The sequence below is a fragment of the Candoia aspera genome, chromosome 2, assembly GCF_035149785.1.
Source record: "Candoia aspera isolate rCanAsp1 chromosome 2, rCanAsp1.hap2, whole genome shotgun sequence".
NCBI lineage: Eukaryota > Metazoa > Chordata > Lepidosauria > Squamata > Boidae > Candoia > Candoia aspera.
Window position 1 is genome coordinate 17362846 of NC_086154.1, and position 22751 is coordinate 17385596.

At 43.5% G+C, this 22751-nt stretch overlaps 1 protein-coding gene across 1 annotated transcript; it reads left to right on the forward strand.

Annotated features, from left to right (window-relative positions):
* The first annotated feature begins 4051 nt into the window (after positions 1 to 4051).
* Positions 4052 to 21346, forward strand: LOC134488986 (E3 ubiquitin-protein ligase TRIM7-like). Its single transcript, XM_063291366.1, has 7 exons — positions 4052 to 4708; positions 13850 to 13945; positions 14753 to 14983; positions 17150 to 17172; positions 18520 to 18635; positions 19892 to 19927; positions 20816 to 21346. Exons 1-7 carry the CDS (start codon positions 4157 to 4159, stop codon positions 21328 to 21330), a joined length of 1569 nt encoding a protein of 522 aa, XP_063147436.1. The 5' UTR covers positions 4052 to 4156; the 3' UTR covers positions 21331 to 21346.
* Positions 21347 to 22751: the final 1405 nt, after the last annotated feature.

Here is a 22751-nt window from a genome sequence, read left to right on the forward strand (position 1 = left end):
CGTATATTTGGATCACTGTGATGGTAGATGGGTTGCCCTGAATTTGAATTGAGATCATTCTATCGTTTTTTGGATTGTATCCAAGCACTGCTTTAGCCACTTTACTATTAAGTATGAAGGCTACTCCATTTCTTCTGTGGTCCTCTTGTCCACAGTAGGAGATCTGGCGGTCATCTGATGTGAAGTGGCCCATTCCAGTCCATTTCAGTTCACTGATGCCCAAAATGTCTATCTTTAATCTTGACATCTCACCAATAACCACACCCAATTTGCCCTGGCTCATAGATCTTACATTCCAGGTTCCAATGGTGTGTTGATCCTTAGAACATCGGATTCGCCGTTCACCACCAGCACCGTCAGCCTCTAGCCGTCCTTGCGGCTTTGAGCTAGCTGCGTCATCACGTCTGGGGCTAGTTGAACTCATCCTCTGTTCCTCCCCAGTAGCATTTTGACCATCTTTCGACCTGGGGGTCTCATCCTCCGATGGTATACCGACATATCTCTGGTTGTACTGATCCATTGAGTTTTCATGGCAAGAATACTGGGGTGGGTTGCCATTACCTTCCCCAGGGATCGCATTTAGTCTGACCTCTCTGTCATGACCTTCCCGTCTTGGGTGGCCCTTCGCGGTTTAGCTTATGGCATCATTGAGGTGCTCAAGCTCCAGCACCACGGCAAGGTAACGATCCTTTGCTGAAGTATCTAATGGTAGGATCATGATATTTATTAGGGATAATGATTAAGGGAGTGGAATGGTAAAGAGTATGTATTATGCATTAGAGTAATTATTTTTTGTGAGCCAATTGCAACGAAATTTCATTTTAATGTGCACCTTGGTGTATAGCGGAATGACAATAAATGTTAACCCTACCCTACCCTATGCTATTATGAATTTTACTAGAGAGGCCTTTTCTCTCTTTCTCTCCAACTGAGATAGGTAGGTAGATAGGTAGATAGATAGATATCAGATGGCGATTAGATTGGATGAATGGATGATAGATAATCATTCTTGTTTGCAGGGCGCACACAGGCTCCTATGGCTGTTAAATTCACAAAAAGTGTAGAGCCCCAAGTCCAAGATCCCGGAGTTCCATTGCCACCTGGTGGCTGTATTGGGGATATTATTGGCCTATATATTCATAGAAAATTAAACTTTGGGAGGTAAACTGGTCCGCCAAATGTACTCCACAAACAAAAAATAATTATTACCTCAAAGAAAGGAAAAAAATACATAACAAGATATAGAAGCAAATTGTCACAACATAAAACTCAAAAACAAACTATCAATAATAACATACATTTGTGCCTTTCACTCATTCTTGACTCCTGGCAACTGCCTGGACTAGTCCCTGCAGTTTTCTTGGCAAGATTGTTGCAGAAGTGGTTGGCCATTGCCTCCTTCCTAGGGCTGGGAGAGAGGGACTGGCCCAAGGCCACCCAGCTGGCTTTGTCCCTAAGGCAGGACTAGAACTCACGGCCTCCGGGTTTCTAGCCTGGTGCCTTCACCACTGCACCAGACTATTTCCCCTGTGGCTCCATGTGATTGGAAAAAAAATGGCAGGAGGGAAAAGGCACCACTCAGTGAAAGAGGCATGAAAATACTTGAAATGAAAAACAATGACACAAATACAATGCCTTAATCGTATATACACAAAATTCCTGAGGTTAAACAGAACCCTACTTCATTATCCCCCCCGCAGTTTGATTTCTCTAACTTTATCAGAAAACAGAGGCCTATATTCAGTATTCAACTGCTGCTTTATTTTTTTTATCCTTTAGTATAAAGAATACTAAAGATTATATACTAAATTGTTCTTTAGTATAATTTTCTTGCCACTGCGTTGTGACATCTAGTCACAATACAGGGCATCTAATACTAGTCCAAAAGAAAGTCTGCCGATTTTCAGATAGTAAATTTAAGCAAGGCAAAGCAAAAGCAAAATACCTGTCACTGGAGGGAATAAACCTGGTTTTGCGGTGTGGCTTTTCTGCAAGAGGTCAAGATGCATTCTCACCTCACAGGACATTCAAGAGCTCTTCCAGAAAGGGAACGGAGGGATTGATGACAGCCTCTGTTGCTCAGTTGGCCTAAATATCTGTGCCTTATTTGATGAAATGGTGATTTTAGGGTTGAGCTGAAGAAGACAGCAGAAACATCATGGCCCCAGAACTGACCTTCACTAACTGCTGGGAACAGAGCAGATAATAAAGTTGCAAATTGGGTTCGAATCACTTTCCCTTTGTGTATTGTTGCCGTATCAGCTAGAGCAGAAAGGGGAGAATGGAATGCAGTGGGAAGCAGTGGGAAGCGATTGTAACTGAATAGATAAGGCACCAGCTTAGCTTGTATTTCCTTAGCAAAAGTAAAAGTCCACTCTTGGACATTGTTGTTATTTGTTTAGTCGCTTCTGACTCTTCGTGACTTCATGGGCCAGCCCACGCCAGAGCTTCCTGTCAGTTGTCAACACCCCCAGCTCCCCCAGGGACGAGTTCGTCACCTCTAGAATATCATCCATCCACCTTGCCCTTGGGCGGCCCCTCTTCCTTTTGCCCTCCACTCTCCCCAGCATCAACATCTTCTCCAGGGTGTCCTGTCTTCTCATTATGTGGCCAAAGTAGTTCAGTTTTGCCTGTAATATTCCCTCAAGTGAGCAGTCTGGCTTTATTTCCTGGAGGATGGACTGGTTTGATCTTCTTGCAGTCCAAGGCACTCTCAGGATTTTCCTCCAACACCACAGTTCAAAAGCATCAATCTTCCTTCTCTCAGCCTTCCTTATGGTCCAGCTCTCACAGCCATATGTTACTACGGGGACATTAGTGCCCTTGGACATTAGTGCCCACCTTTTGGGAGTGTTTTGCCCACCCAAGGGTATGAATAATTATTGTATACCAATGAAATTGTGTTTGTTTATGATGTAATGATTTTCTGATAGAGAATTCCTTTTTGGCACTTGCTTTGAAAACCAATTTCCAAGTGCCATTATCCTGTACAGAATAAAGCTATAAAAGAGATTTCTGCCTTGCATGTTAATTGGGGAAGCATGCCAGGTTTAAAAACCCAGAGTTCTTGGGACAACATATTTCTCCCAAAAAGCTTTAAGTGGTGTTGTGCCAGTCAAATACATGGATTGACAAGCTTTGGTCATTGCTGGGATGAATGTTGATTTCACTGTTGAAATATTTCAAAGCACTCAGATAAAAATAAAATAAATAAATAAGTAAATAAATATCTCATGATACACTAGCTTGGGTCAGCAATTTCAAATATAGCCCTATATGAAGGACCAGTGTTATAATACTGAGACAGGGAGAAAAGAGTGATTTGTCTAAAACAGTGCTTCTCAACCTCAGCAGCTTTAAGACGTGTGGACTTCAACTTCAACTCCCAAGATTCCCCAGCCAGCAAGGGTTAGGGTTAGGGTTGCTGGCTGGGGAATCTTGGGAGTTGAAGTTGAAGTCCACACGTCTTAAAGCTGCTGAGGTTGAGAAACCCTGCACTCAAGCTATCTAGCCAATGTGTCAGAATTTAATTAATTTTCTACTAATTCTCTTACTTCCACTTTACGCAACTGTCAGACCCAGTTCTTGAACTTAAAGAATTAGAAACGGTGCATCTGAGGATATGCAGAATGTTTTTCATCACTTTGAAACACTATCACAGCAATGCTTGAGCTTCCCTATTAATAGAGGGATGTGGAGACTATGGCATGAACGAGGGCCACCGTCTTCAGAATCTTTCCTCCTGCTCCGCGTATTAGTGCAATCCTCTTAAAAAATGTCATACCTTTAAAATCAGTGCAAAATCAGGTTAGGTGTGGTGGTGGCTGTGGTGAATTGTCTAGACGTCCCCTAATGGGTGGTTATTTAAAACCAAGTTTATTCAAGTGGGGGAGCAGGCAGAACTTCTAGGTCAGAGGCTTTGCTGGCAAGCTGAAGCTTCTCAGCGCTAATGTTAGAAATGAATCTCTGTCCCCATCCTGGTCAGGACTGGAAAACAACATCAGCGATGTGGAATCTGGAAACATCCCTTCTGCCTCTCCAAACCTAATGAAGCTCCCTGCTCTGATTTTCCTTCTCCTCTAAACTCTAAAGAGCCTTTCCCATCTTATCCAGGGGCTGACTCATTGCCAACGTAAGAAAACCAGAAGCTTCAGAGATGACCTTTGAACACCAGCTGGCTTCTGGCACAGGAACCCCTGCCCTGTGTTTCGTGTCCAGCATTCGCTCTCTGTACGCTGCAGCGAAAGCAGGAAGAGGGGAAGGAGAAGGAGAAGGGGGTATCGCTGCAGCCATGGCTGCTGTCTTCCTTCCAGGAAACCTTCAAGATGAAGCCACTTGCTCTGTTTGTCTGGAATACTTCAAAGATCCTGTGTCCATCCAATGCGGGCACAACTTCTGCCGGGCTTGCATCACCAAGAGCTGGAAGAGCCTGGAGGTGGATTTCCCTTGCCCCCAGTGCAGGGAAGTGTTCAAGGAGAAGAGCCTCAGGCCCAACCGACAGCTGGCCAACATGTCTGAGATCATCAGCCAGTTCATCCTGCATGGTGGGAAAGGCCTCGAGGAGGAGAAGATCTGTGAGAAGCACAAGGAGGCCCTTAAGCTCTACTGCAAAGACGACCAGAAGACCATTTGCGTGGTGTGTGACCGGTCTCGGGACCACCGGCCTCACGCTGTGGTGCCTGTAGAGGAGGCAGCCCAGGAGTACAAGGTATGCACCTGCCAGTCCACTGCACAAATATTCTTGCAAACACCTTGGGGTCTACCTTTCTCAAAAGCCTTTCCACACTGTATGTGTTGTTTGCTGAAAACTACCAAGGGGCTATGCATGAGCTTGCATGGGGAAGGTCCTAGTTCAATCCCAGGCATCTCCAAGTTGGGTTGGGGGAAAGCCCATCTCTGAAACCTTCTGAGGAGCTTCTGAATCTCTGGGTCAACAATAGCAGGCTGAGAGCTGCCTCAGCAGCCAGGTTCAGACAGCACGCTCAACCCCAAACCTGCTATATTCCCAGAACATGCTTGCTCAAATAAATAAATAAACAAACCAGATCATGGCTTAATGGGATGGATGGCCTGTTTCATCCAACATGCAGCCAAGCCAATGGCTAGTTTTCCACATCTGTTCAACCAGAAACTACACAATCCCATTTTAGTCTATGTTGTGCAAATGTGGCCTGTCTTTCTATGTTCCTTAGCTTTTCCAGAAAAAAATCCAGGGGCAGGAAAGCAATCTGTGAAAAAGGTGAAAGGTCCCCTGTGCAAGCACCGAGTCATGTCTGACCCTTTGGGGGTACGCCAGGAGAGCAATCTAGAGAAGAAATAATGGTATGCACAAAACAGACAAACACTTCCTCCCCAAAAGCTGACCTTTCTGTTTTTTCCTCTTTGATTTCTTTCATTAATATCCCCACTTCCCTCTAAAAGATGAAGGAAGCATACATGGGGATTTCACCCAAAAACAACAACCCAGAATGTTGGCCTGAAATATGACAGTGGCTGGATAAGTCACCCTGTGAGCTCTGTGGTTGCAATCAGGATTTAGATCCATGCCTTGATGGTTCCTTTCCAAAACTTCAACCACTGTACTGCTGTGATGGGAAAAGACAGGAAAACTTCAAATGGAAGACAAATGGACATTTGGATCCCTTGTAAAAATCTGTGCATTAAGCCTCTGTGGTTGGGTGGGTGGCTGGGGGTTGAATCTCACCTGGAATTAAGTTCCATAGCTGTCCCTCAGGTTTCATTCCAAATTAAACCAGGCTCAATCATGTCTATTGAAAAGTAATGGAATAGTTTTAGTCTTCAGCACTGGGTGAAAATGATGGCTCCTGGATCAGTGGCCTCTAAGGACTGAACCTCACAGGATGCTGGTCTGTGACTGGTCCCTGCCCATATATTTCCCTTTACAGGGTTAAAAGCTGCAGGGGGCATGGAGGGAAGAGGTCAGCAAAGCCCACCAAAGCCCTTGAGGGATCAGAAGAATTGGGGCTGCTCGGCTGGCCAGCTGTGTCAAAATGAAGTTTTCGCAGTCTCTTAATTTTTGCTCTGCAAGGCTGGTGTGGACATGAGCAGTTTGTAGGACACCATGTCCTGGATTTCAGGAGTTGGGATTTTCAGAGGGAGGAGCAGATTTAGCTCTCTGGGTATTCCCGTGCCACATGGGCAGGACTTTTCCTTAACCCTTTTTAGGTAGGGAACAAAGAGAGGAGCTGATTGTGCCTTAAAGCACGAAGATTAGACATGATAAGTTTTCCATTCAAAAATTTATTTATGGTCCAAGACCAAACACAATTTTCCGTTTTTCATTTTCCACAGTTTTCCATTTCCTTTTTTCCCCCCAATGGAAAACAAAACAAACAAAACAAAACAAAACAAAACAAAACAAAACAACACTTTGTAAACATTTGCTTCTAGAGCGGTAACCCTTTTAATCCCTTGCATTAAAACCAGGGTAGAATCTTGTACAGTCCTAAAGCTTCACACATGTACGTATTATTCCACATGGACTGTGATCCATGAGATCTTGCCCAGTAATACATTTGTTCATCTTTGAAGTATCACAAAGTTCTTCATTTCAGTAGCAATGGTTACTTGTTTGTGGTTAATGGTTAATGATTAATGGTTTATGGTATCCCAATATACCCATTCCTTACCCCATTTAGCAGGATTAGTAAAATCACCTCAAAACACTCAATTAGTTTGCAGAATTAAAGTCAGAAACACATCCTGGTTTGATCCAATGGCTATAATCACAGTTTAGCCCAGGGCTTCTCAACCAGGGTTCCATGGAACCCCTGGGTTCTGTGAGAGGTCACTAGGGGTTCCCTGGGAGATCATGCTTTATTTAAAAATTATTTCAAATTTGGGCAACTGCACATTGAAGAGGTAAATTTCATTCTTTATTATTAGTTTAAGAACACTGTATATATACAGGCCTACCCATGAAATGAATATCATAATTTTGTAATTTCTGGCCTCTATTTGAGCCTGAATGTGCATGGGTCCCCGAGGCCTGAAAAATATTTCAAGGGTTCCTCCAGGGTCAAAAAGTTCAGAACGGCTGGTTTAGTATAAAGGAAGGAGTCTGCAGGTGAAGTTTTTATGCCACCAGGATAAATAAACCTGTGCCACAGTTCTGCCTCCCCCCACCCCCTGCCAAGTTGAAGCTTGCAGTTTTAATATATAAACTTCTTAGACTGTCCACAGATGACCCCTAATCTCCATTTGGAGTAAATGACTTCTAAAATAGCAAAATAGGATTTTCCAGCTGGGCTGATTGCAAACCTGTAGCCATTGAGATGGTCCATGTCAGGCAAGAAATGGTTAAGTCAGGAACCAAATTCCTGTTCTATTTCTGGCAGGAAACCTTCCCAAACTGGGCAGAAGATCTCAGACTGACACTGATTCTCTGGCGAGCAGGAGCCAAGCTTGTTCTTTGTGGCCCTGGTGCAAATGTCTAGCTCAAAATAGAAACTGCAGCTGGTAAGGTGACAAGAGCAGATGGGCTGATGCCTCCTGAGAAGGTCCTGGGAAATTAGTTCCATATGCAAGCTAGAGGGCCTTCCTATCACATACCTACTGCACTCCTTCCTTTTCTACCAATGGCCCATGGAGAAATGTAGTTTGCGGAGGGTCTCTTTAGCAAGATTTATTGAGAAGGAAGGGATGGTTTCCATAATTCGGGCAACTCAACTGTTTCTCATTTAGAACCCATCTATCCCCATATGTGTGGGGAGAGCTTGGGTGTTTTTTTTCCCAAAGAGCCTTCCTGGGATCTGGCAAGGAGGAGGAGGATCTTTTCACTCATAATGAAGACTCTTGAGGCTGGCTATTTACATCAACATTTCAGGAATGGTTATCCCTCTGGGAACAAACTTGCACATCTCCTCTCTCCCTCTTCCACCTCAAAGCCTGGAGAATCCCTTCCCCACTTCTCCTTCTAGGGAGAAACCACCTGTTGAACCACAACAGTAAGAGAGGTCACTCAGCCGGATCTCCTCCTGGTTTTATTTTTACTTTAAAGCACCATCTTAGGAGGCAAGCTTCAAATGTTATAACCCAAACCCTTTGTCTACATTTACAGATACCCAACCTTGGTTCTACAGCACAGGGAAGATTAGTGATTTAAGGCAGGTTTTAGGCAGTTGAGCTGGGCTGAGAATGATGGGGACTGTGGTCAAACGTATCTGGAGGATGTCATAATGGGGAAGACTGGCCTAAATGCATACTGTGGTACCTTTTGAGGTTGTATCACTCTTGTGGTTTGCAAGAAGATCATTTCCAAGCATAGTCGGTGTTGGAGTGAACTTTGGCTTTGCAAATTGTATGGCCAGATATTGTCATGAGTAAGGATGGCGAGCAGGGGGCTCCCATCCAGACTGTTAAGCGCATGCGTAGCACTGAGGAATTGGGCAGCCATTCAAAGAGACACAGATCGGGACCGCCTTAACCTTTGGGGTTTATATGTCTGGGTTTTTCCCACGCTTCTTCAGTTTGTTAGGATTCCTGTTATGTACAAGCAATAAAACATCAGAGACCAGTTCCTTGTCTCAGTGTGGTTCCTGGCTGTTAGGACAGATATGCTCAGACCCTAAGCCTAAGTGATTGCAGCACAACAGAGCTGTTTTCAGACTCCAAGTGCTCAGACACAGTTCTAAGTCAGAGTTTAGTCCTTACAGACAGCCAACTCAAAATGCAGAGTCCATCACATGATGCAATTCCTGCATTATGCAGCTGAACAACAGACAAACACAGCAACAACAATTATTATTATTTATTCAATTTACATGCCATTTGATTCCCCGCAAATGCTACCCAACTAGTGACTTCTCCGTCCCTCAATCCGTGGTCTGTTTTGTTTAAAATATCAGAATGTCTGCATTTGGGAGCTTCTCTATTCCTCTGTCCAATTTATTAAAGCAGCAGAGAAATTCATGGCATTGAGCTACAGCAACTCAACCTCTTCTGGAAGAAAGACATCCCCACTGTTTCTACTGAAAAATTGGAATCAACCTGCTTCAGCCCAAAATTAATTGGTTTAGCCAAAAACATATTGGTGGATCATGTGGGTGTAGAGCTAATCCAGGAGTGGTCCAAAACCACACATAGATGTGTCCTCAAATCGTTACTATGGATCTTATCCTAGGACCCAATATTCTTTGGATGCCATCTTGTTGGACAATGACTTGGAAGACCAATATTACTCTGGTTAGCTGGTAGCAGTTGATCATATATGCCCTGGTCAGATAGAGAATGGTTGGTCTCCTGGATGCAAATCTGCCTGGAAAGATGGAACATCCTGTTGCTTTTTAAAAAAAAATCCAATAGGGGTTATATTACAGTATAATATCCATGGTGACCTCACAATAGTTGTGCTGCTGTGGACTTAGAGAGCCCTCCTGCCCTGTTTGACCATCAGCTCCCATCTTGTCATGAGGCTGGGAATAGTGGGGAGGCAGGAGTGTACACACATAACGTGACAATGGAGAGATATTTCCTGGATAAGCTCCATTTCTGAAGGATTATTTTAAAATTAGGACTTAATTCCTTTTCAGCAGGAGGAAAAGAAAGGCATCCTTTATTGATTTTCTCCTTTATCTCCTCCTCTAGTCAGCATGGCAGACTAGAACTCTTTTGGCCTAACACTAACTCCTCTAATTCTGCTGCTGACTAAGTTGTGAAGTTTGTGCGATGCACAAATGTCACCCCGAACTTAGGTAAACATGTTGGGCAAACACAGCCTATGTTGTATATGATGGGGCCAATTCCAGTTCAACTCTTTGTCATTGTAAAGTGCCCAATAGCAAGTCAACTCCACAGAAGCTTGTGTCTAATTGCCTTACGCCAAGTCAGACCAGAGGTCCATCTTGGACGATCTGGTTCATTGCACTGCCTGGTGTGGCTCTCCTGAGTTTCCTGCACAAATATTCTCTTTGGAAATGACTGGGATTGTACCTGAGCCCTTCTGTAGGCAAAATAATGGCTCCATCTATATATTACAACCCCCAAGAAGATTTGACCTCACAGCTCCTGCATTTCAACTGTTTTGTTACAGGGCCTACATTTTTTTGAATGAGAATCATCTAGCATATGAATTTTATAGAAATTATAATTATAGCCCAATGAAGCAAGGACTATGCAGTGTGTATTCTCCTTCCCTCCCTCCCTACCACCCTCCCTTATGTATATTTACTTTATCTTTTGTTGTTTATTCGTTCAGTCACTTCCGACTCTTCGTGACTTCATGGGCCAGCCCACGCCAGAGTTTCCTGTCGGTCGTCAACACCCCCAGCTCCCCCAGGGACGAGTCCGTCACCTCTAGAATATCATCCATCCATCTTGCCCTTGGTCGGCCCCTCTTCCTTTTGCCCTCCACTCTCCCTAGCATCAGCATCTTCTCCAGGGTGTCCTGTCTTCTCATTATGTGGCCAAAGTATTTCGGTTTTGCCTTGAATATCATTCCCTCAAGTGAGCAGTCTGGCTTTATTTCCTGGAGGATGGACTGGTTTGATCTTCTGGCAGTCCAAGGCACTCTCAGAATTTTCCTCCAACACCACAGTTCAAAAGCATTGATCTTCCTTCTCTCGGCCTTCCTTATGGTCCAGCTCTCACAGCCATATGTTACTACAGGGAACACCATTGCTTTAACTATGCGGGCCTTTGTTGTCAGTGTGATGTCTCTGCTCTTAACTATTTTATCGAGATTTGTCATTGCTCTTCTTCCAAGGATTAAGCGTCTTCTGATTTCCTGACTGCAGTCAGCATCTGCAGTAATCTTCGCACCTAGGAATACAAAGTCTTTCACTGCTTCTACATTTTCTCCCTCTATTTGCCAGTTATCAATCAAGCTGGTTGCCATAATCTTGGTTTTTTTCAGGTTTAGCTGCAAGCCAGCGTTTGCACTTTCTTCTTTCACCTTCATCATAAGGCTCCTGAGTTCCTCTTCGCTTTCAGCCATCAAAGTGGTATCATCTGCATATCTGAGATCGTTAATGTTTCTTCCAGCGATTTTAACCCCAGCCTTGGATTCCTCAAGCCCAGCATGTCGCATGATGTGTTCTGCGTACAAGTTGAATAGGTAGGGTGAGAGTATACAGCCCTGCCGTACTCCTTTCCCAATCTTAAACCAGTCTGTTGTTCCGTGGTCTGTTCTTGCTGTTGCTACTTGGTCGTTATACAGATTCTTCAGGAGGCAGACAAGATGACTTGGTATCCCCATACCACTAAGAACTTGCCACAATTTGTTATGGTCCACACAGTCAAAGGCTTTAGAATAGTCAATAGAACAGAAATAGATGTTTTTCTGAAACTCCCTGGCTTTTTCCATTATCCAGCGGATATTGGCAATTTGGTCCCTAGTTCCTCTGCCTTTTCTAAACCCAGCTTGTACCTCTGGCAATTCTCGCTCCATGAATTGTTGAAGTCTACCTTGCAGGATCTTGAGCATTACCTTACTGGCATGTGAAATGAGTGCCACTGTTCGATAGTTTGAACATTCTTTAGTGTTTCCCTTTTTTGGTATGGGGATATAAGTTGATTTTTTCCAATCGGATGGCCATTCCTGTGTTTTCCAAATTTGCTGGCATATAGCATGCATTACCTTGACAGCATCATCCTGCAAGATTTTGAACAGTTCAGCTGGGATGCCGTCGTCTCCTGCTGCCTTGTTATTAGCAATGGTTCTTAAGGCCCATTCAACCTCACTCTTCAGGATGTCTGGCTCTAGCTCACTGACCACACCGTCAAAGCTATCCCCGATATTGTTATCCTTCCTATACAGGTCTTCTGTATATTCTTGCCACCTTTTCTTGATCTCTTCTTCTTCTGTTAGGTCCTTGCCATCTTTGTTTTTGATCATACCCATTTTGGCCTGGAATTTACCTCCAATGTTTCTAATTTTCTGGAAGAGGTCTCTCGTCCTTCCTATTCTATTGTCTTCTTCCACTTCCGCGCATTGCTTGTTTAAAAATAATTCCTTATCTCTTCTGGCTAACCTCTGGAATTTTGCATTTAATTGGGCATATCTCCCCCTATCACTGTTGCCTTTTGCTTTCCTTCTTTCTTGGGCTACTTCTAGTGTCTCAGCAGACAGCCACTTTGCCTTCTTGGTTTTCTCTTTCTTTGGGATGTATTTTGTTGCCGCCTCCTGAACAATGTTGTGAACTTCTATCCAGAGTTCTTCCGGGACCCTATCTACTAAGTCCAGTCCCTTAAATCGATTCTTCACCTCCACTGCATATTCCTTAGGGATATTAGTGAGCTCATATCTAGCTGATCTGTGGGTCTTCCCTAATCTCTTTAGTCTGATCCTAAATTGTGCAATGAGAAGTTCATGATTGGAACTACAGTCAGCTCCAGGTCTTGTTTTTACCCACTGTATAGATGTCTGCCATCTTTGGCTGCAAAGGATGTAGTCAATCTGATTTCGGTGTTGTCCATCTGGTGAAGTCCATGTATAAAGCCGTCTCTTAGGTTGCTGGAAGAGGGTGTTTGTTATGCACATTGAGTTCTCTTGGCAAAATTCTATCAGCCTGTGTCTTGCTTCGTTTTGTTCTCCCAGGCCATGCTTACCTGTAATTCCAGGTGTCATTTGACTGCCTACCTTAGCATTCCAGTCTCCTGTGATGAAAATAACGTCTCTTTTAGGCATGTCATCCAGTAGGTGCTGCAGATCCTCATAGAACTGCTCTACTTCAGCTTCTTCAGCATCTGTGGTTGGGGCGTATATTTGGATCACTGTGATGTTAGATGGCTTGCCCTGAATTCGAATTGAGATCATTCTCTTGTTTTTTGGATCGTATCCAAGCACTGCTTTAGCCACTTGACTATTAATTATGAAGGCTACTCCATTTCTTCTGTGGTCCTCTTGTCCACAGTAGTAGATCTGGTGGACATCTGATGTGAAGTGGCCCATTCCAGTCCATTTCAGTTCACTGACACCCAAAATGTCTATCTTTAATCTTGACATCTCACCAATAACCACACCCAATTTGCCCTGGCTCATAGATCTTACATTCCAGGTTCCAATGGCGTGTTGATCCTTAGAACATCGGATTCGCCGTTCACCACCAGCACCGTCGGCCGCTAGCCGTCCTTTCGGCTTTGAGTTAGCTGCGTCATCACGTCTGGGGCTAGCTGAACCCCTCCTCTGTTCCTCCCCAGTAGCATTTTGACCATCTTCCGACCTGGGGGTCTCGTCTTCCGATGGTATACCGACATATCTCTGGTTGTACTGATCCATTTCGTTTCCACGGCAAGAATACTGGGGTGGGTTGCCATTACCTTCCCCAGGGATCGCATTTAGTCTGACCTCTCTGTCATGACCTTCCCGTCTTGGGTGGCCCTTCACGGTTTAGCTCATGGCATCATTGAGGTGCTCAAGCTCCAGCACCACGGCAAGGTAACGATCCTTTGCTGAAGTACTTTATCTTTACTTTTATTTATATTATTTATTATTGTATTTTTATATTGTATGTTTTGTGATTGTTGTTTTAATTGATTGTTGTAAACCGCCCAGAGTCCCCCAATGGGAGGAGATGGGCGGGGACAAATTGGATAAATTAAAAATAAAAGAAATAAATATTGCTGATGTTTTTAGACTCATTGTGACTTACAACAACATACTGAAATAATAGTAAAATGTTACACAATAAATAACAGTAACACAATAGAATGTGTCATTTAATTGTGTGGTGATAAGGGCATAAATCAAAGTAGCCAGAGGCTCCATAACACTTACAGTCTCATAGTTTCTCCTGTGGATGCATGGAATCCTCTCAGCAGGACAAATCTTCTTGATTGCCTCAGAATTGTGGAAGCATTTAAAAAAATAATTGTATACCTTGGACCGTAGGAACAAATTCAGACTCGTTTGGATTTCTTGAAAAAAGAGAGACAAGAGCTCCTGGAATTCAAAACACAGGATGACAAGAAGAGCCAAGAACTCCTGGTAGGTACCTGTTGTTACTCAGAAGTTGGCAAACTTGTGTAGCATGGTTCAGTCAGATGCAGATATGTAACTCAATAAGATTCTTGAAGAAAACAAGGAGGATTAAGTTTATTAATGTCACAGCCACAGGACCCAGAGTGAGACTCACATGTTCAGAAGTAGGGTGACCTTATTTCCACATGCTGGGGAGAAACAATAAAACATGTCACTTTATCATATCTGTCGCTAGTACTGTAGTTCTTTGAAAAGCAGGATGTAAGTATAATAATATACAGGTAGTCCTCGCTTAAGGACTACAATTGGGACTGGAATTTAGGTTGCTAAGTGAAGTGGTCATTAAGCAAATCCAACTTGATTTTACGACCTTTTTATGGTGGTCATTAAGTGAATCACGTGGTTCCCCATTGACTTTGCTTGCCAGAAGCTGGCCAGGGAGGTCGAAAATGGAGATCACATGACAATGGGACATTGCAATGATCATACATGTGAACTGGTTGCCAAGCGCCCAAACTGTGATCACATGACCGCGGGGACACTGCAATGGTCATGAGTGTGAGGACCGGTCATAAGTTGTTTTTTTCAGCACTGTCATAAGTCTGAACTGTCACTAAATGAATGGTTGTTAAGTGAGGACTACCTGTATTCTAATTTTAGGCTAGTCTCTCTCGAACTGGTACTCTTCAGCTGCATTGGGAGTTGGCAAGGCATGGCAGGTGATTAAACTGGGGAAGTCTGTCCCAGTGATAATTGTTCAAGGATAATTGTCCTTCTGCTTCCGTACCCTTCTTTCTTCAACTTTTGAAAAAGAAAACCATAGAAACTGAGAGACAGAAGGTCCTCTCTGAATTTGAAGGGCTGCGCCAGTTTCTTCATGAGCAAGAACAGCTTCTCCTTGGTCAGCTGGACAAGATGGAGAAGGGCATCATGAAAAGACAGAATGAAAACATCACGGAGCTGTCCAAGGAAATTTCCCTCCTCAACAAATTCATTGCTGATCTGGAGGACAAAGGCCAAGAACCACTGCTTGATTTCCTCAAGGTAAGACTTAACAACAGACAAGCATTATAGAAATTCTGTGTAAAGTCAGGCCTTTTGGCATTGGCACATCACTGGATGTTGGGCAAACCCAGCTATGGTTTACTCAGTATACCACAATAACAATTCAGCAATTTAGTGACTAGCTAGACCCATACTGGCTGGGGAATTCTGGGAGTTGGAGTCCACACATCCTAAAGTTGCCTAGGTTGAGGAACACTGAGCTAGACATGCTATGCTAAACCTGACAGGGCTGAGTTCCAGTGGTCCATGGCTTTCAAACACTCATGTCAGAGTGGGAGATTACTAGTGAGATTTACTAGTATGTTACCTTGCCTTGATCTATAAATCAAGCTGTTGTTAAGAGCACAGTAGCAAGGGATACCAAAAACCAATTTAGTCTTGTCCTTCATGAAGACTTTAATTCAACATCCTTCTCAGATATAGGTCAGTGGCTGTTAGAATTCATACAGAGTAATCACTTCTTTCTCTGCCACTTGAAATTTGGAAAAAAAAAGTGGTTCTCCCAGGCCTTGGGTTTTGGCCAGGACTACTACTCTCAGGTTACACCTGATGTTTCCATGCTATAGAGTTTCTTATGACTATTTAAAGGCTGCCACATTCTTTTCTGGAGAGGGTAGCCCTTGAGAAATTAAGGTTAAGGTCCCCTTAAATGTGCTTGGTATCTATTCATAGTTTACTGTACCTAAGGATGTTGGTGGGAAGATGTGGTGATCTGGGCAGTGGGGGTGGGAGCGAATTGAGTATTCTGCAGCCTTTTCCCCAGGGAAGATTCAGCGTTCATCTGACTTCATGGCAACTCAGAGAATGCTGAGCTGGTTCCACATTTTCAGGAATTTTACAGGAAGCTTTCTGCGGTCAGATGACCAAGCTGCATGTCTCCCTCAGAGCAAATATTGATTATGCTGTTGCTAATGTTTTTTTTAATCCCATCCCTCTTTCAAAAAGTAGTGTTTGTGACTGAACTCTTCTCTGTTGCTTTTATGCTTACAGTCGTCTGGAGAGGTAGGTTAGGATGAGATAGAGCAGCTGGTCCCATGTCATCTAGTGAACTTTCAGTCTGGATGAGGATTGAACCCAGGACTCTCGCTGGTCCTAGACTAACCTGCTAATAACCCGCACCACGGGCACTAGTGGGCAACTTTTAGCCTGGAAGAAGAAGAAACGTAATTATGTTTTCATTGCAGAATTTTTGATCTCGTAAGCCAGACTATAGGCCATGAAGCAGAATGTGTCATTCCTCGAAATGTGGACGCACATGTAGAATTTGGTGGACAGCTGTTGCAACTTGTGTGTCATATGGCATGCAAGATCTTTCTGGGGTGAAGGTGGAGGGTGGTGGTGGTGGTGGTGGTGTGTGAGGCTCCTGACAGCATCATGTGTATGCAGCCATAGCGTAGGATAGTTCCTGAAATGCAAACAAAGTGAGAAGCAGAAAGAAGAGTAGAAGGTTAGGGAGAAATAAGGCAAATTTATCATTTAGTTATTTATTTTCCAGATTTGTATTTGCATGCTTCTGGCAAAGCCAGCCTGCAGTGGTTTACAGTATTAAATAAAATCAACCTTTAGTGAAGATGAATTGACCTAGAAACCAATAATATTAAAAGCAGAATATCAGAATATTAAAAATGGCTGTTGTTACATAATGTAAAAAGAACTCCAGGAAGGAAATGCCAGCTTACAAAAATAGGTTTTCAGACTACATTTAAAAGTAATAAATGACAGAGAAGACGATACTGGTAGTCCTTGTTTAGCGACTGGCTCGTTTAGCGACCGTTTGCAGTTACGACAGTGATGAAAAAGTAACTTTACGACCAATCCTTGCATTTATGACCTTCGCAGGTAAAGTAAGATCACAAGCACAGTTGTGGTTTCACTTAGCGATTGCTTCACTTAATGACCGAGTTACCAGGCCCAATTGCAGTCGCTAAATAAGAACGACCTGTACTTCAGTGAGGATGGAATTCCACAGCAGTGGGGCCACTACAGAGAGGGCTGAGGTCCTAGTTAATTGCAGCCAGGCCTCCTTTCTTGGTGGCACCATCAAAAGATTCTTGGTTGGTGAGTGGAGCTCCCAATTAGTAGTATAATAGGCAAGGACGTCTCTTTCCCCAGCTCTCTGTTCTTTTTTTCCTCTCTCTCTTGTAGGATGTGACAACTACTATTGCCAGGTATGAAGCTGCATTTCTACTCTCTCTTTCTGTTTGTGCATGAACAAATTGAAAGGTCAGTGACAGCTGTCTGGACAAATATGGTCTCAAAGCATGCTGCGGCCCAGCCCCCTTGGATCAGGATTAATCCTAGGCTGCTGATGATTTATTTGTATGGAAATAAGATACTCTTCTGCTCTGAAAATCTTAAGTTTCCTTCATCAGTATAAGCAATGGAGCTAGTAGGAGGCAGATTGAAAGATGGGGATGAGGAGAATGGTTTCTATTTATTCAGAGAACTTGCGTTTGCTCCAGCTCAGAACCTTTGCTTTGACGAAGGCGGCCCAACTTGTCCTATCTCCACAAATCCTAGCACGTGGCTTCCAGAACCCCAGTGAAAGTTGCCACCAAACTGTAATTTCTAATATGACTGAGGGGAAACTGCTTAAATATGTGGGTGTAATTAAATTCACATGAAGTTAAGTTCAACACAGTTTTGCCCTGACCCTACCCACCTTTGGGAGTGTGGCTGTCAGATGCATCTATCAGCCTGAAAAGGGGTTTGTGCTGTTGCCTTATGCCAGCCTTCCCAAACAAGTGTCCTCTGGATGTGTTTCAGAACTTCCAGAACTGCCTTTGCTGGAAAGAAATTCTGGAAATTTTGTCTTAATGTCTCTGGAGGGCCCCAAGTTGGGTCATCCTGGAGAGAACCTATCCATGTGGTTCCTAGGGGTCTATTCCCAGGTTGATGTTACTTAATCAGTCAATCAAGCAAACACCAAGCTGAGGGAAGGGTAGCTTAAAGATTCAGATGATTTCAGCCTTTCCTTCCCAGAAGTGTGAAATAGACCAGTATGTGTCCTTGAAGAATCTTGCTGGAGGTGTTTTGCTCCACTTACTGCAAAATGCAAAATGTACTTGGAGCCAGAGAGCTTATGTACATTACAAAATGCTTCCTCTCTTCTTTTGCCATTAGATTTCCACTCAGATCAATAGCACAGGTGAGAAATGCAGGCTGTTGTGAGGAAAATACATTTTCAGCCACTGCAGTTGAATGGGAATACCTAAATAATATTGAAACATAAAGGAATGTGGCAATGGCCTTGGAAATGGCTCATACCAGCCTGCGGTAACTTTTTTATCAGCACATTCCCATGGCAACCCAAGAATGTGTCCTCTAGAAGGATATCTTCCAACCTGGCATTGGTCACCCCAACATGCCCCCCTCCCTTTATCAGTTTCTTCTCACTAAGACAATGGCTTTCTTTGAAGTAGATGTTGAAGCCTCAAACTGGCCAGTTGTCCTGAACTGTAAGGGAAAGTTTGGGACAATACCGTCCTGACATCCTTCTTTTTCTTTTTTGTTAGAAGTGACAATGTTAAATGTCAGAAGCCTATTCCAGTTTCCTCTGACATGAAAGGCCACGTCTCCAACTTCTCTCTGAAGACGGTGGCTCTCAAGGGAGTGCTTAAGAAGTTCAGAGGTAAAGGAAAAGAATGCTTGCCATGTAAATCTAATTATTTTAGCATCTAAAGAAACCTGGGTTGTGGAAACTCTGATGTTGGCAGAGAACGACAAGAGCTACTTGATTGTTCCCTATATGTCTATGCATGGAAAAAGGGAAATCAGCAACAACAATTTTGTCCAACTACAGTTAACACTTAAGCGAAAACAAGAGTGAAAATTACACAAGTACTGTAAAATCAATATAGAGGCTATATTTGCAATTACGTTGCAAATAGAGCATGATGTAAAAGATTGACTTAAAAGTAGACCGGAGGACTATCCTTTTATAAATCTTAATAATAAAGCAATTAAAGTAAATAAAGTAAGTAAAGCATTTTAGTAAAGTAATTAGTAATAAAATCTTATACCTCTAACTTGACACCCGGCCATCTGACTTTACTAATAATGTTTACAGCAGGATAGCCCTCCTACCTACTTTTACTACACACCATTCTCATGAAGCACATAGTGGCCTAGCCCTGAGAGTGGTGTCAAGAAGAAGCTTTTGTAGATAGATGGGGAATCCCTAAGGTTGTCTCTGAAAATGGGCCGGAGATCTTTATTCCTGATCTTTATTTATTTGTTTGTTTGTTTGTTTATCTATCAGATTTGTCACCGCCCATCTCCTCCCACCGGAGGGACTCTGGGCGGTTTACAACAAAATACTCACTAAAACAATCAATACATAAAATACCTTATAAAATTATGTATCATTAATAATATATTAATGATATAATTAACCATAATATAATATATTATGGTTGCCCTCCTGAAACTGATATTACCTGTTGGCCAAGATGCTGGGAGATATCATCAATTTGTGGCGTTCGTTTCCCCAAGACATGGTGATGGCTAATTTCAAAACAGAGTTGGATAAATTTGTAGAGGGCAGGAACACCAATGGCTGTTAGTCTTGAAGACTCAGCGTTATCTCTGGGTTGAAGGCAGTCAGCCTACAAATATCCAGGAAGTATTATAGAGAAAGGGTCATGTCTCTGCCCTGCTTGTGAGAGCCCCAGAGGCATCTGATTGGCCATTGTGAGCAACCAAGTGCTAAAGTAAGATGGCCCTTGGCCTGAATCATCAGAGCTGTTCTTACATTCTCATGAGTCATATTTAACACTTATGGAGCATATGAGATTGAGGAATGCTGGATTCCAGGTGTCTGGACAAACGCTTCTTTCTGTTGCCTGTTAGACCTGACTCCTTGACAGGTGTGTTCTCTTCTTTCAGATCATCTGCGAGATGAACTGGGGAAAGGTGAGAAAGGTAAATGTTATAAGCCAAACCAATATTGCCAGAGACAAAACCATGCACGTAATGTGTAAGTGCAGGCTTTCAAAGCTCCCTGTTACCATGGTAGGGCAATTTTTCAGCGTTTGTATTCAGTGATGCCCTTCTCTCTGACATTTTGTTTTTCCATTAATTTAACAGAATGTGGTCATAGTAGTTCATGATTGCTATTCTGGACTTGATGGAAAGGAAAATAAGGTAGATAAGAAAGTGCTGTTCCAACAGTAGATTTCCTGCATTGACTAGAGTAGGACTAGAAGACCATCAGGAGTCTTTGTTTCTAAATGTCCATGCATAATAAAAACACCACCATGAAAAACAGTAAACAAAGCAAAACAAACCAGCATAGGTATTAAAAACTTGAGCTATGGTTAAGTGTTCAGTAATCCAAGGAACCCCTCAAACTTTCTGGATGAGATCCATGTTCCTGAAGCTTAATAATCAGTAAGCAGGAAGCAAGACAATCCAATTTTTGGTGCTGGTATGATTACTTAACATACGGGGCAAACCCTGTCCCATAAATAATGTGAACATGTGGAACAAGGCCTCTGAAAAAGATGGGAATGTGCAGGTAGGTTCAGATTCCCATCAAACAAAGAGATTTTAGTGAAAAATAAATATGTTGCCCACTATGCTTACACTGGCCTGCCTTGGTCCAAGAATAGAAGTCCTTTTTACTTGTGGACTCTATTTAGGCATACCTTTTTTTTTTAAAGAAAAACGAAAGCAAAATATTCAACATGAGAAAGGGGAACACTCTAATTTTAGCATGCTGGCCTTTACACCCCCTCTTTACTGCTGCTTTTCTTTGCTATTATAGTTGACTTAATTATAGTCGACTTAATGCTATGTGCTCCACCTTAGAGGACTTGCTCCTGGATCCAGAGACGGCCAACCACCTCCTCCTCATCTCTTCAGATCTCAAGACGGTGCGCATGGGCTGCCGGAAGCAAGATCTCCCTGACAACCCCAAACGCTTTGATACCAACTCCCGAGTCCTGGCGACAGAAGGATTCAAGTCTGGGCGGCATTACTGGGAGGTGGAGGTGGGGTCTGCCGATGGCTGGGCCTTCGGAGTGGCTAAGGAATCGGTGCGACGGAAAGGGCTGACCCAGTTTTGCCCCGAAGAGGGCATCTGGGCACTGCAGCAAAATGGTGGGCGATATTGGGCAATCACCACCCCTCAACGCACCCCAATTTTCCTGAACGAGAAGCTCATTAAAATTAGAATCTACTTAGACTACGAAGGAGAAGAAGTGTCCTTCTACAATGCTGACACCATGCAGCACATCTTTACCTTTAATGTTGCCTTCACCGAGAGGATGTTTCCCCTCTTCTCAGTTTGCTCCACGATAACCTACATTAAACTTTGCTCCTGAAATGAAGAGGATGCTTCATTGGCTCTTGAATGCAGGCATGGTTCTCTTTTGCGTGGCCTTGCAGGTTTTCTGCACTTGCTGTTTAAATCCTGCAGCACAGAATTGATTGCTCGTGGTGAAGAGGCTTCTGCAAATAAACCCTGAAGATGCAGTTGGAACTCTGAAGACCCCTAATCCTTGGACATGTGCCCCCATAGGATTGCAAGCCATCCTCTCTGTCGAGCTGGGCCTGTTGTTGGGGTTCAGTGGGCCCTCGCTTGCTCATCATTCCAAATAGCTTGGGAGGTTCCATCCGTAGGATGGGATGCTGCGGACTTGCTTTACCCTGAAAGGGGCCCTGGGGTCAACCGAGCTTCGGTGTGGCTGGGAAGAAGCAAATTTGGGGAATACAATGTTGATAATCTAGATATAGATTTAGCATGCTCTCCTGTAAATGTCCACAACCCTGAAATCATGCTGACTCAACCTGTCCACATGTAAATAAACTCATTCTTATGAAGACACGTGGGCTGTACAGTGTTTTTTCTTTCTTTCTTTGAAGGAAAATGGCCTTAGGAAACCTATCTTGATATTCCTATGGCCGGAGGAGGGCGGGGGGCGGTGGCAGAGGGAAGTGAGTTATTTTAAAGAATTGATACACGTGTTGAGCATACAGTTAATCATTTATCATTCGCAGCTTGATGCTTCCAGGGTCCTGCTTTTCCTCCCCTTGGACCAACCCTGGCATGAGCCAGAGGAGGCATTAGCCTCAGGAAGCAGATGCCAGTGTGGGGGTGAAAGCAGCAGTGGGGTGTGCTGGGGGCAGCAGAACCAGATTTGCACCCCAGGACCTGCCCCACACCCACTTAAGGAGTGTGGGCAGAGTAAGACTTAACTGCTGGGCTCTTCAGCTTCTGGGTAGGGAAAAGGTAAGCAGGCACCGAGGTCCATAGTGATATATTGGACTTTCTGGGTCAGGAAGGAAGGAAGGTTGGCTATTGGCTGTGTTATTGTGTTCTGTCTTAACATGTGGTTCTATGATAGTTAATACTAGAATTTGAGCTTGTATTTCTCTCCATGAATTTTGAGGCCTGTTGCCAATATTTCTAATGCAATGATGGGAGAGAGTGGACATCCTTGCCTTGTTCCATTACTAATTTGGAAATCTACAGAGTGTGCTCCCTTAGCCATAATCTTTGCTTTTTGCTGTTGATATATACTTCTCACTCAAACTTGTATGTTATACTCACAGCTCCATTTAACTTTTCCATCAGTGAAATTCCCCCCAATTGGAAATCCCCGGGTAAACTTCTGAATTTTTTTTTAATCTGTATGTCCGATTCTTGGAGACTGCCTGGACCAGTCCCTGCAGTTTTCTTGGCAGGGTTTTTCAGGAGTGGTTTGCCATTGCCTTTTTCCCAGGGCTGGGAGAAAGTGACTGG

Coding starts and splice junctions, on each gene's coding strand:
- LOC134488986 (XM_063291366.1), top strand. CDS start 4,157: ATGACCTTTGAACACCAGCTGGCTTCTGGCACAGGAACCCCTGCCCTG. Junction 13,946..14,752: donor AGAAGAGCCAAGAACTCCTG/GTAGGTACCTGT, acceptor CTTTTGAAAAAG/AAAACCATAGAAACTGAGAG. Junction 17,173..18,519: donor GTGACAACTACTATTGCCAG/GTATGAAGCTGC, acceptor CTTTTTTGTTAG/AAGTGACAATGTTAAATGTC.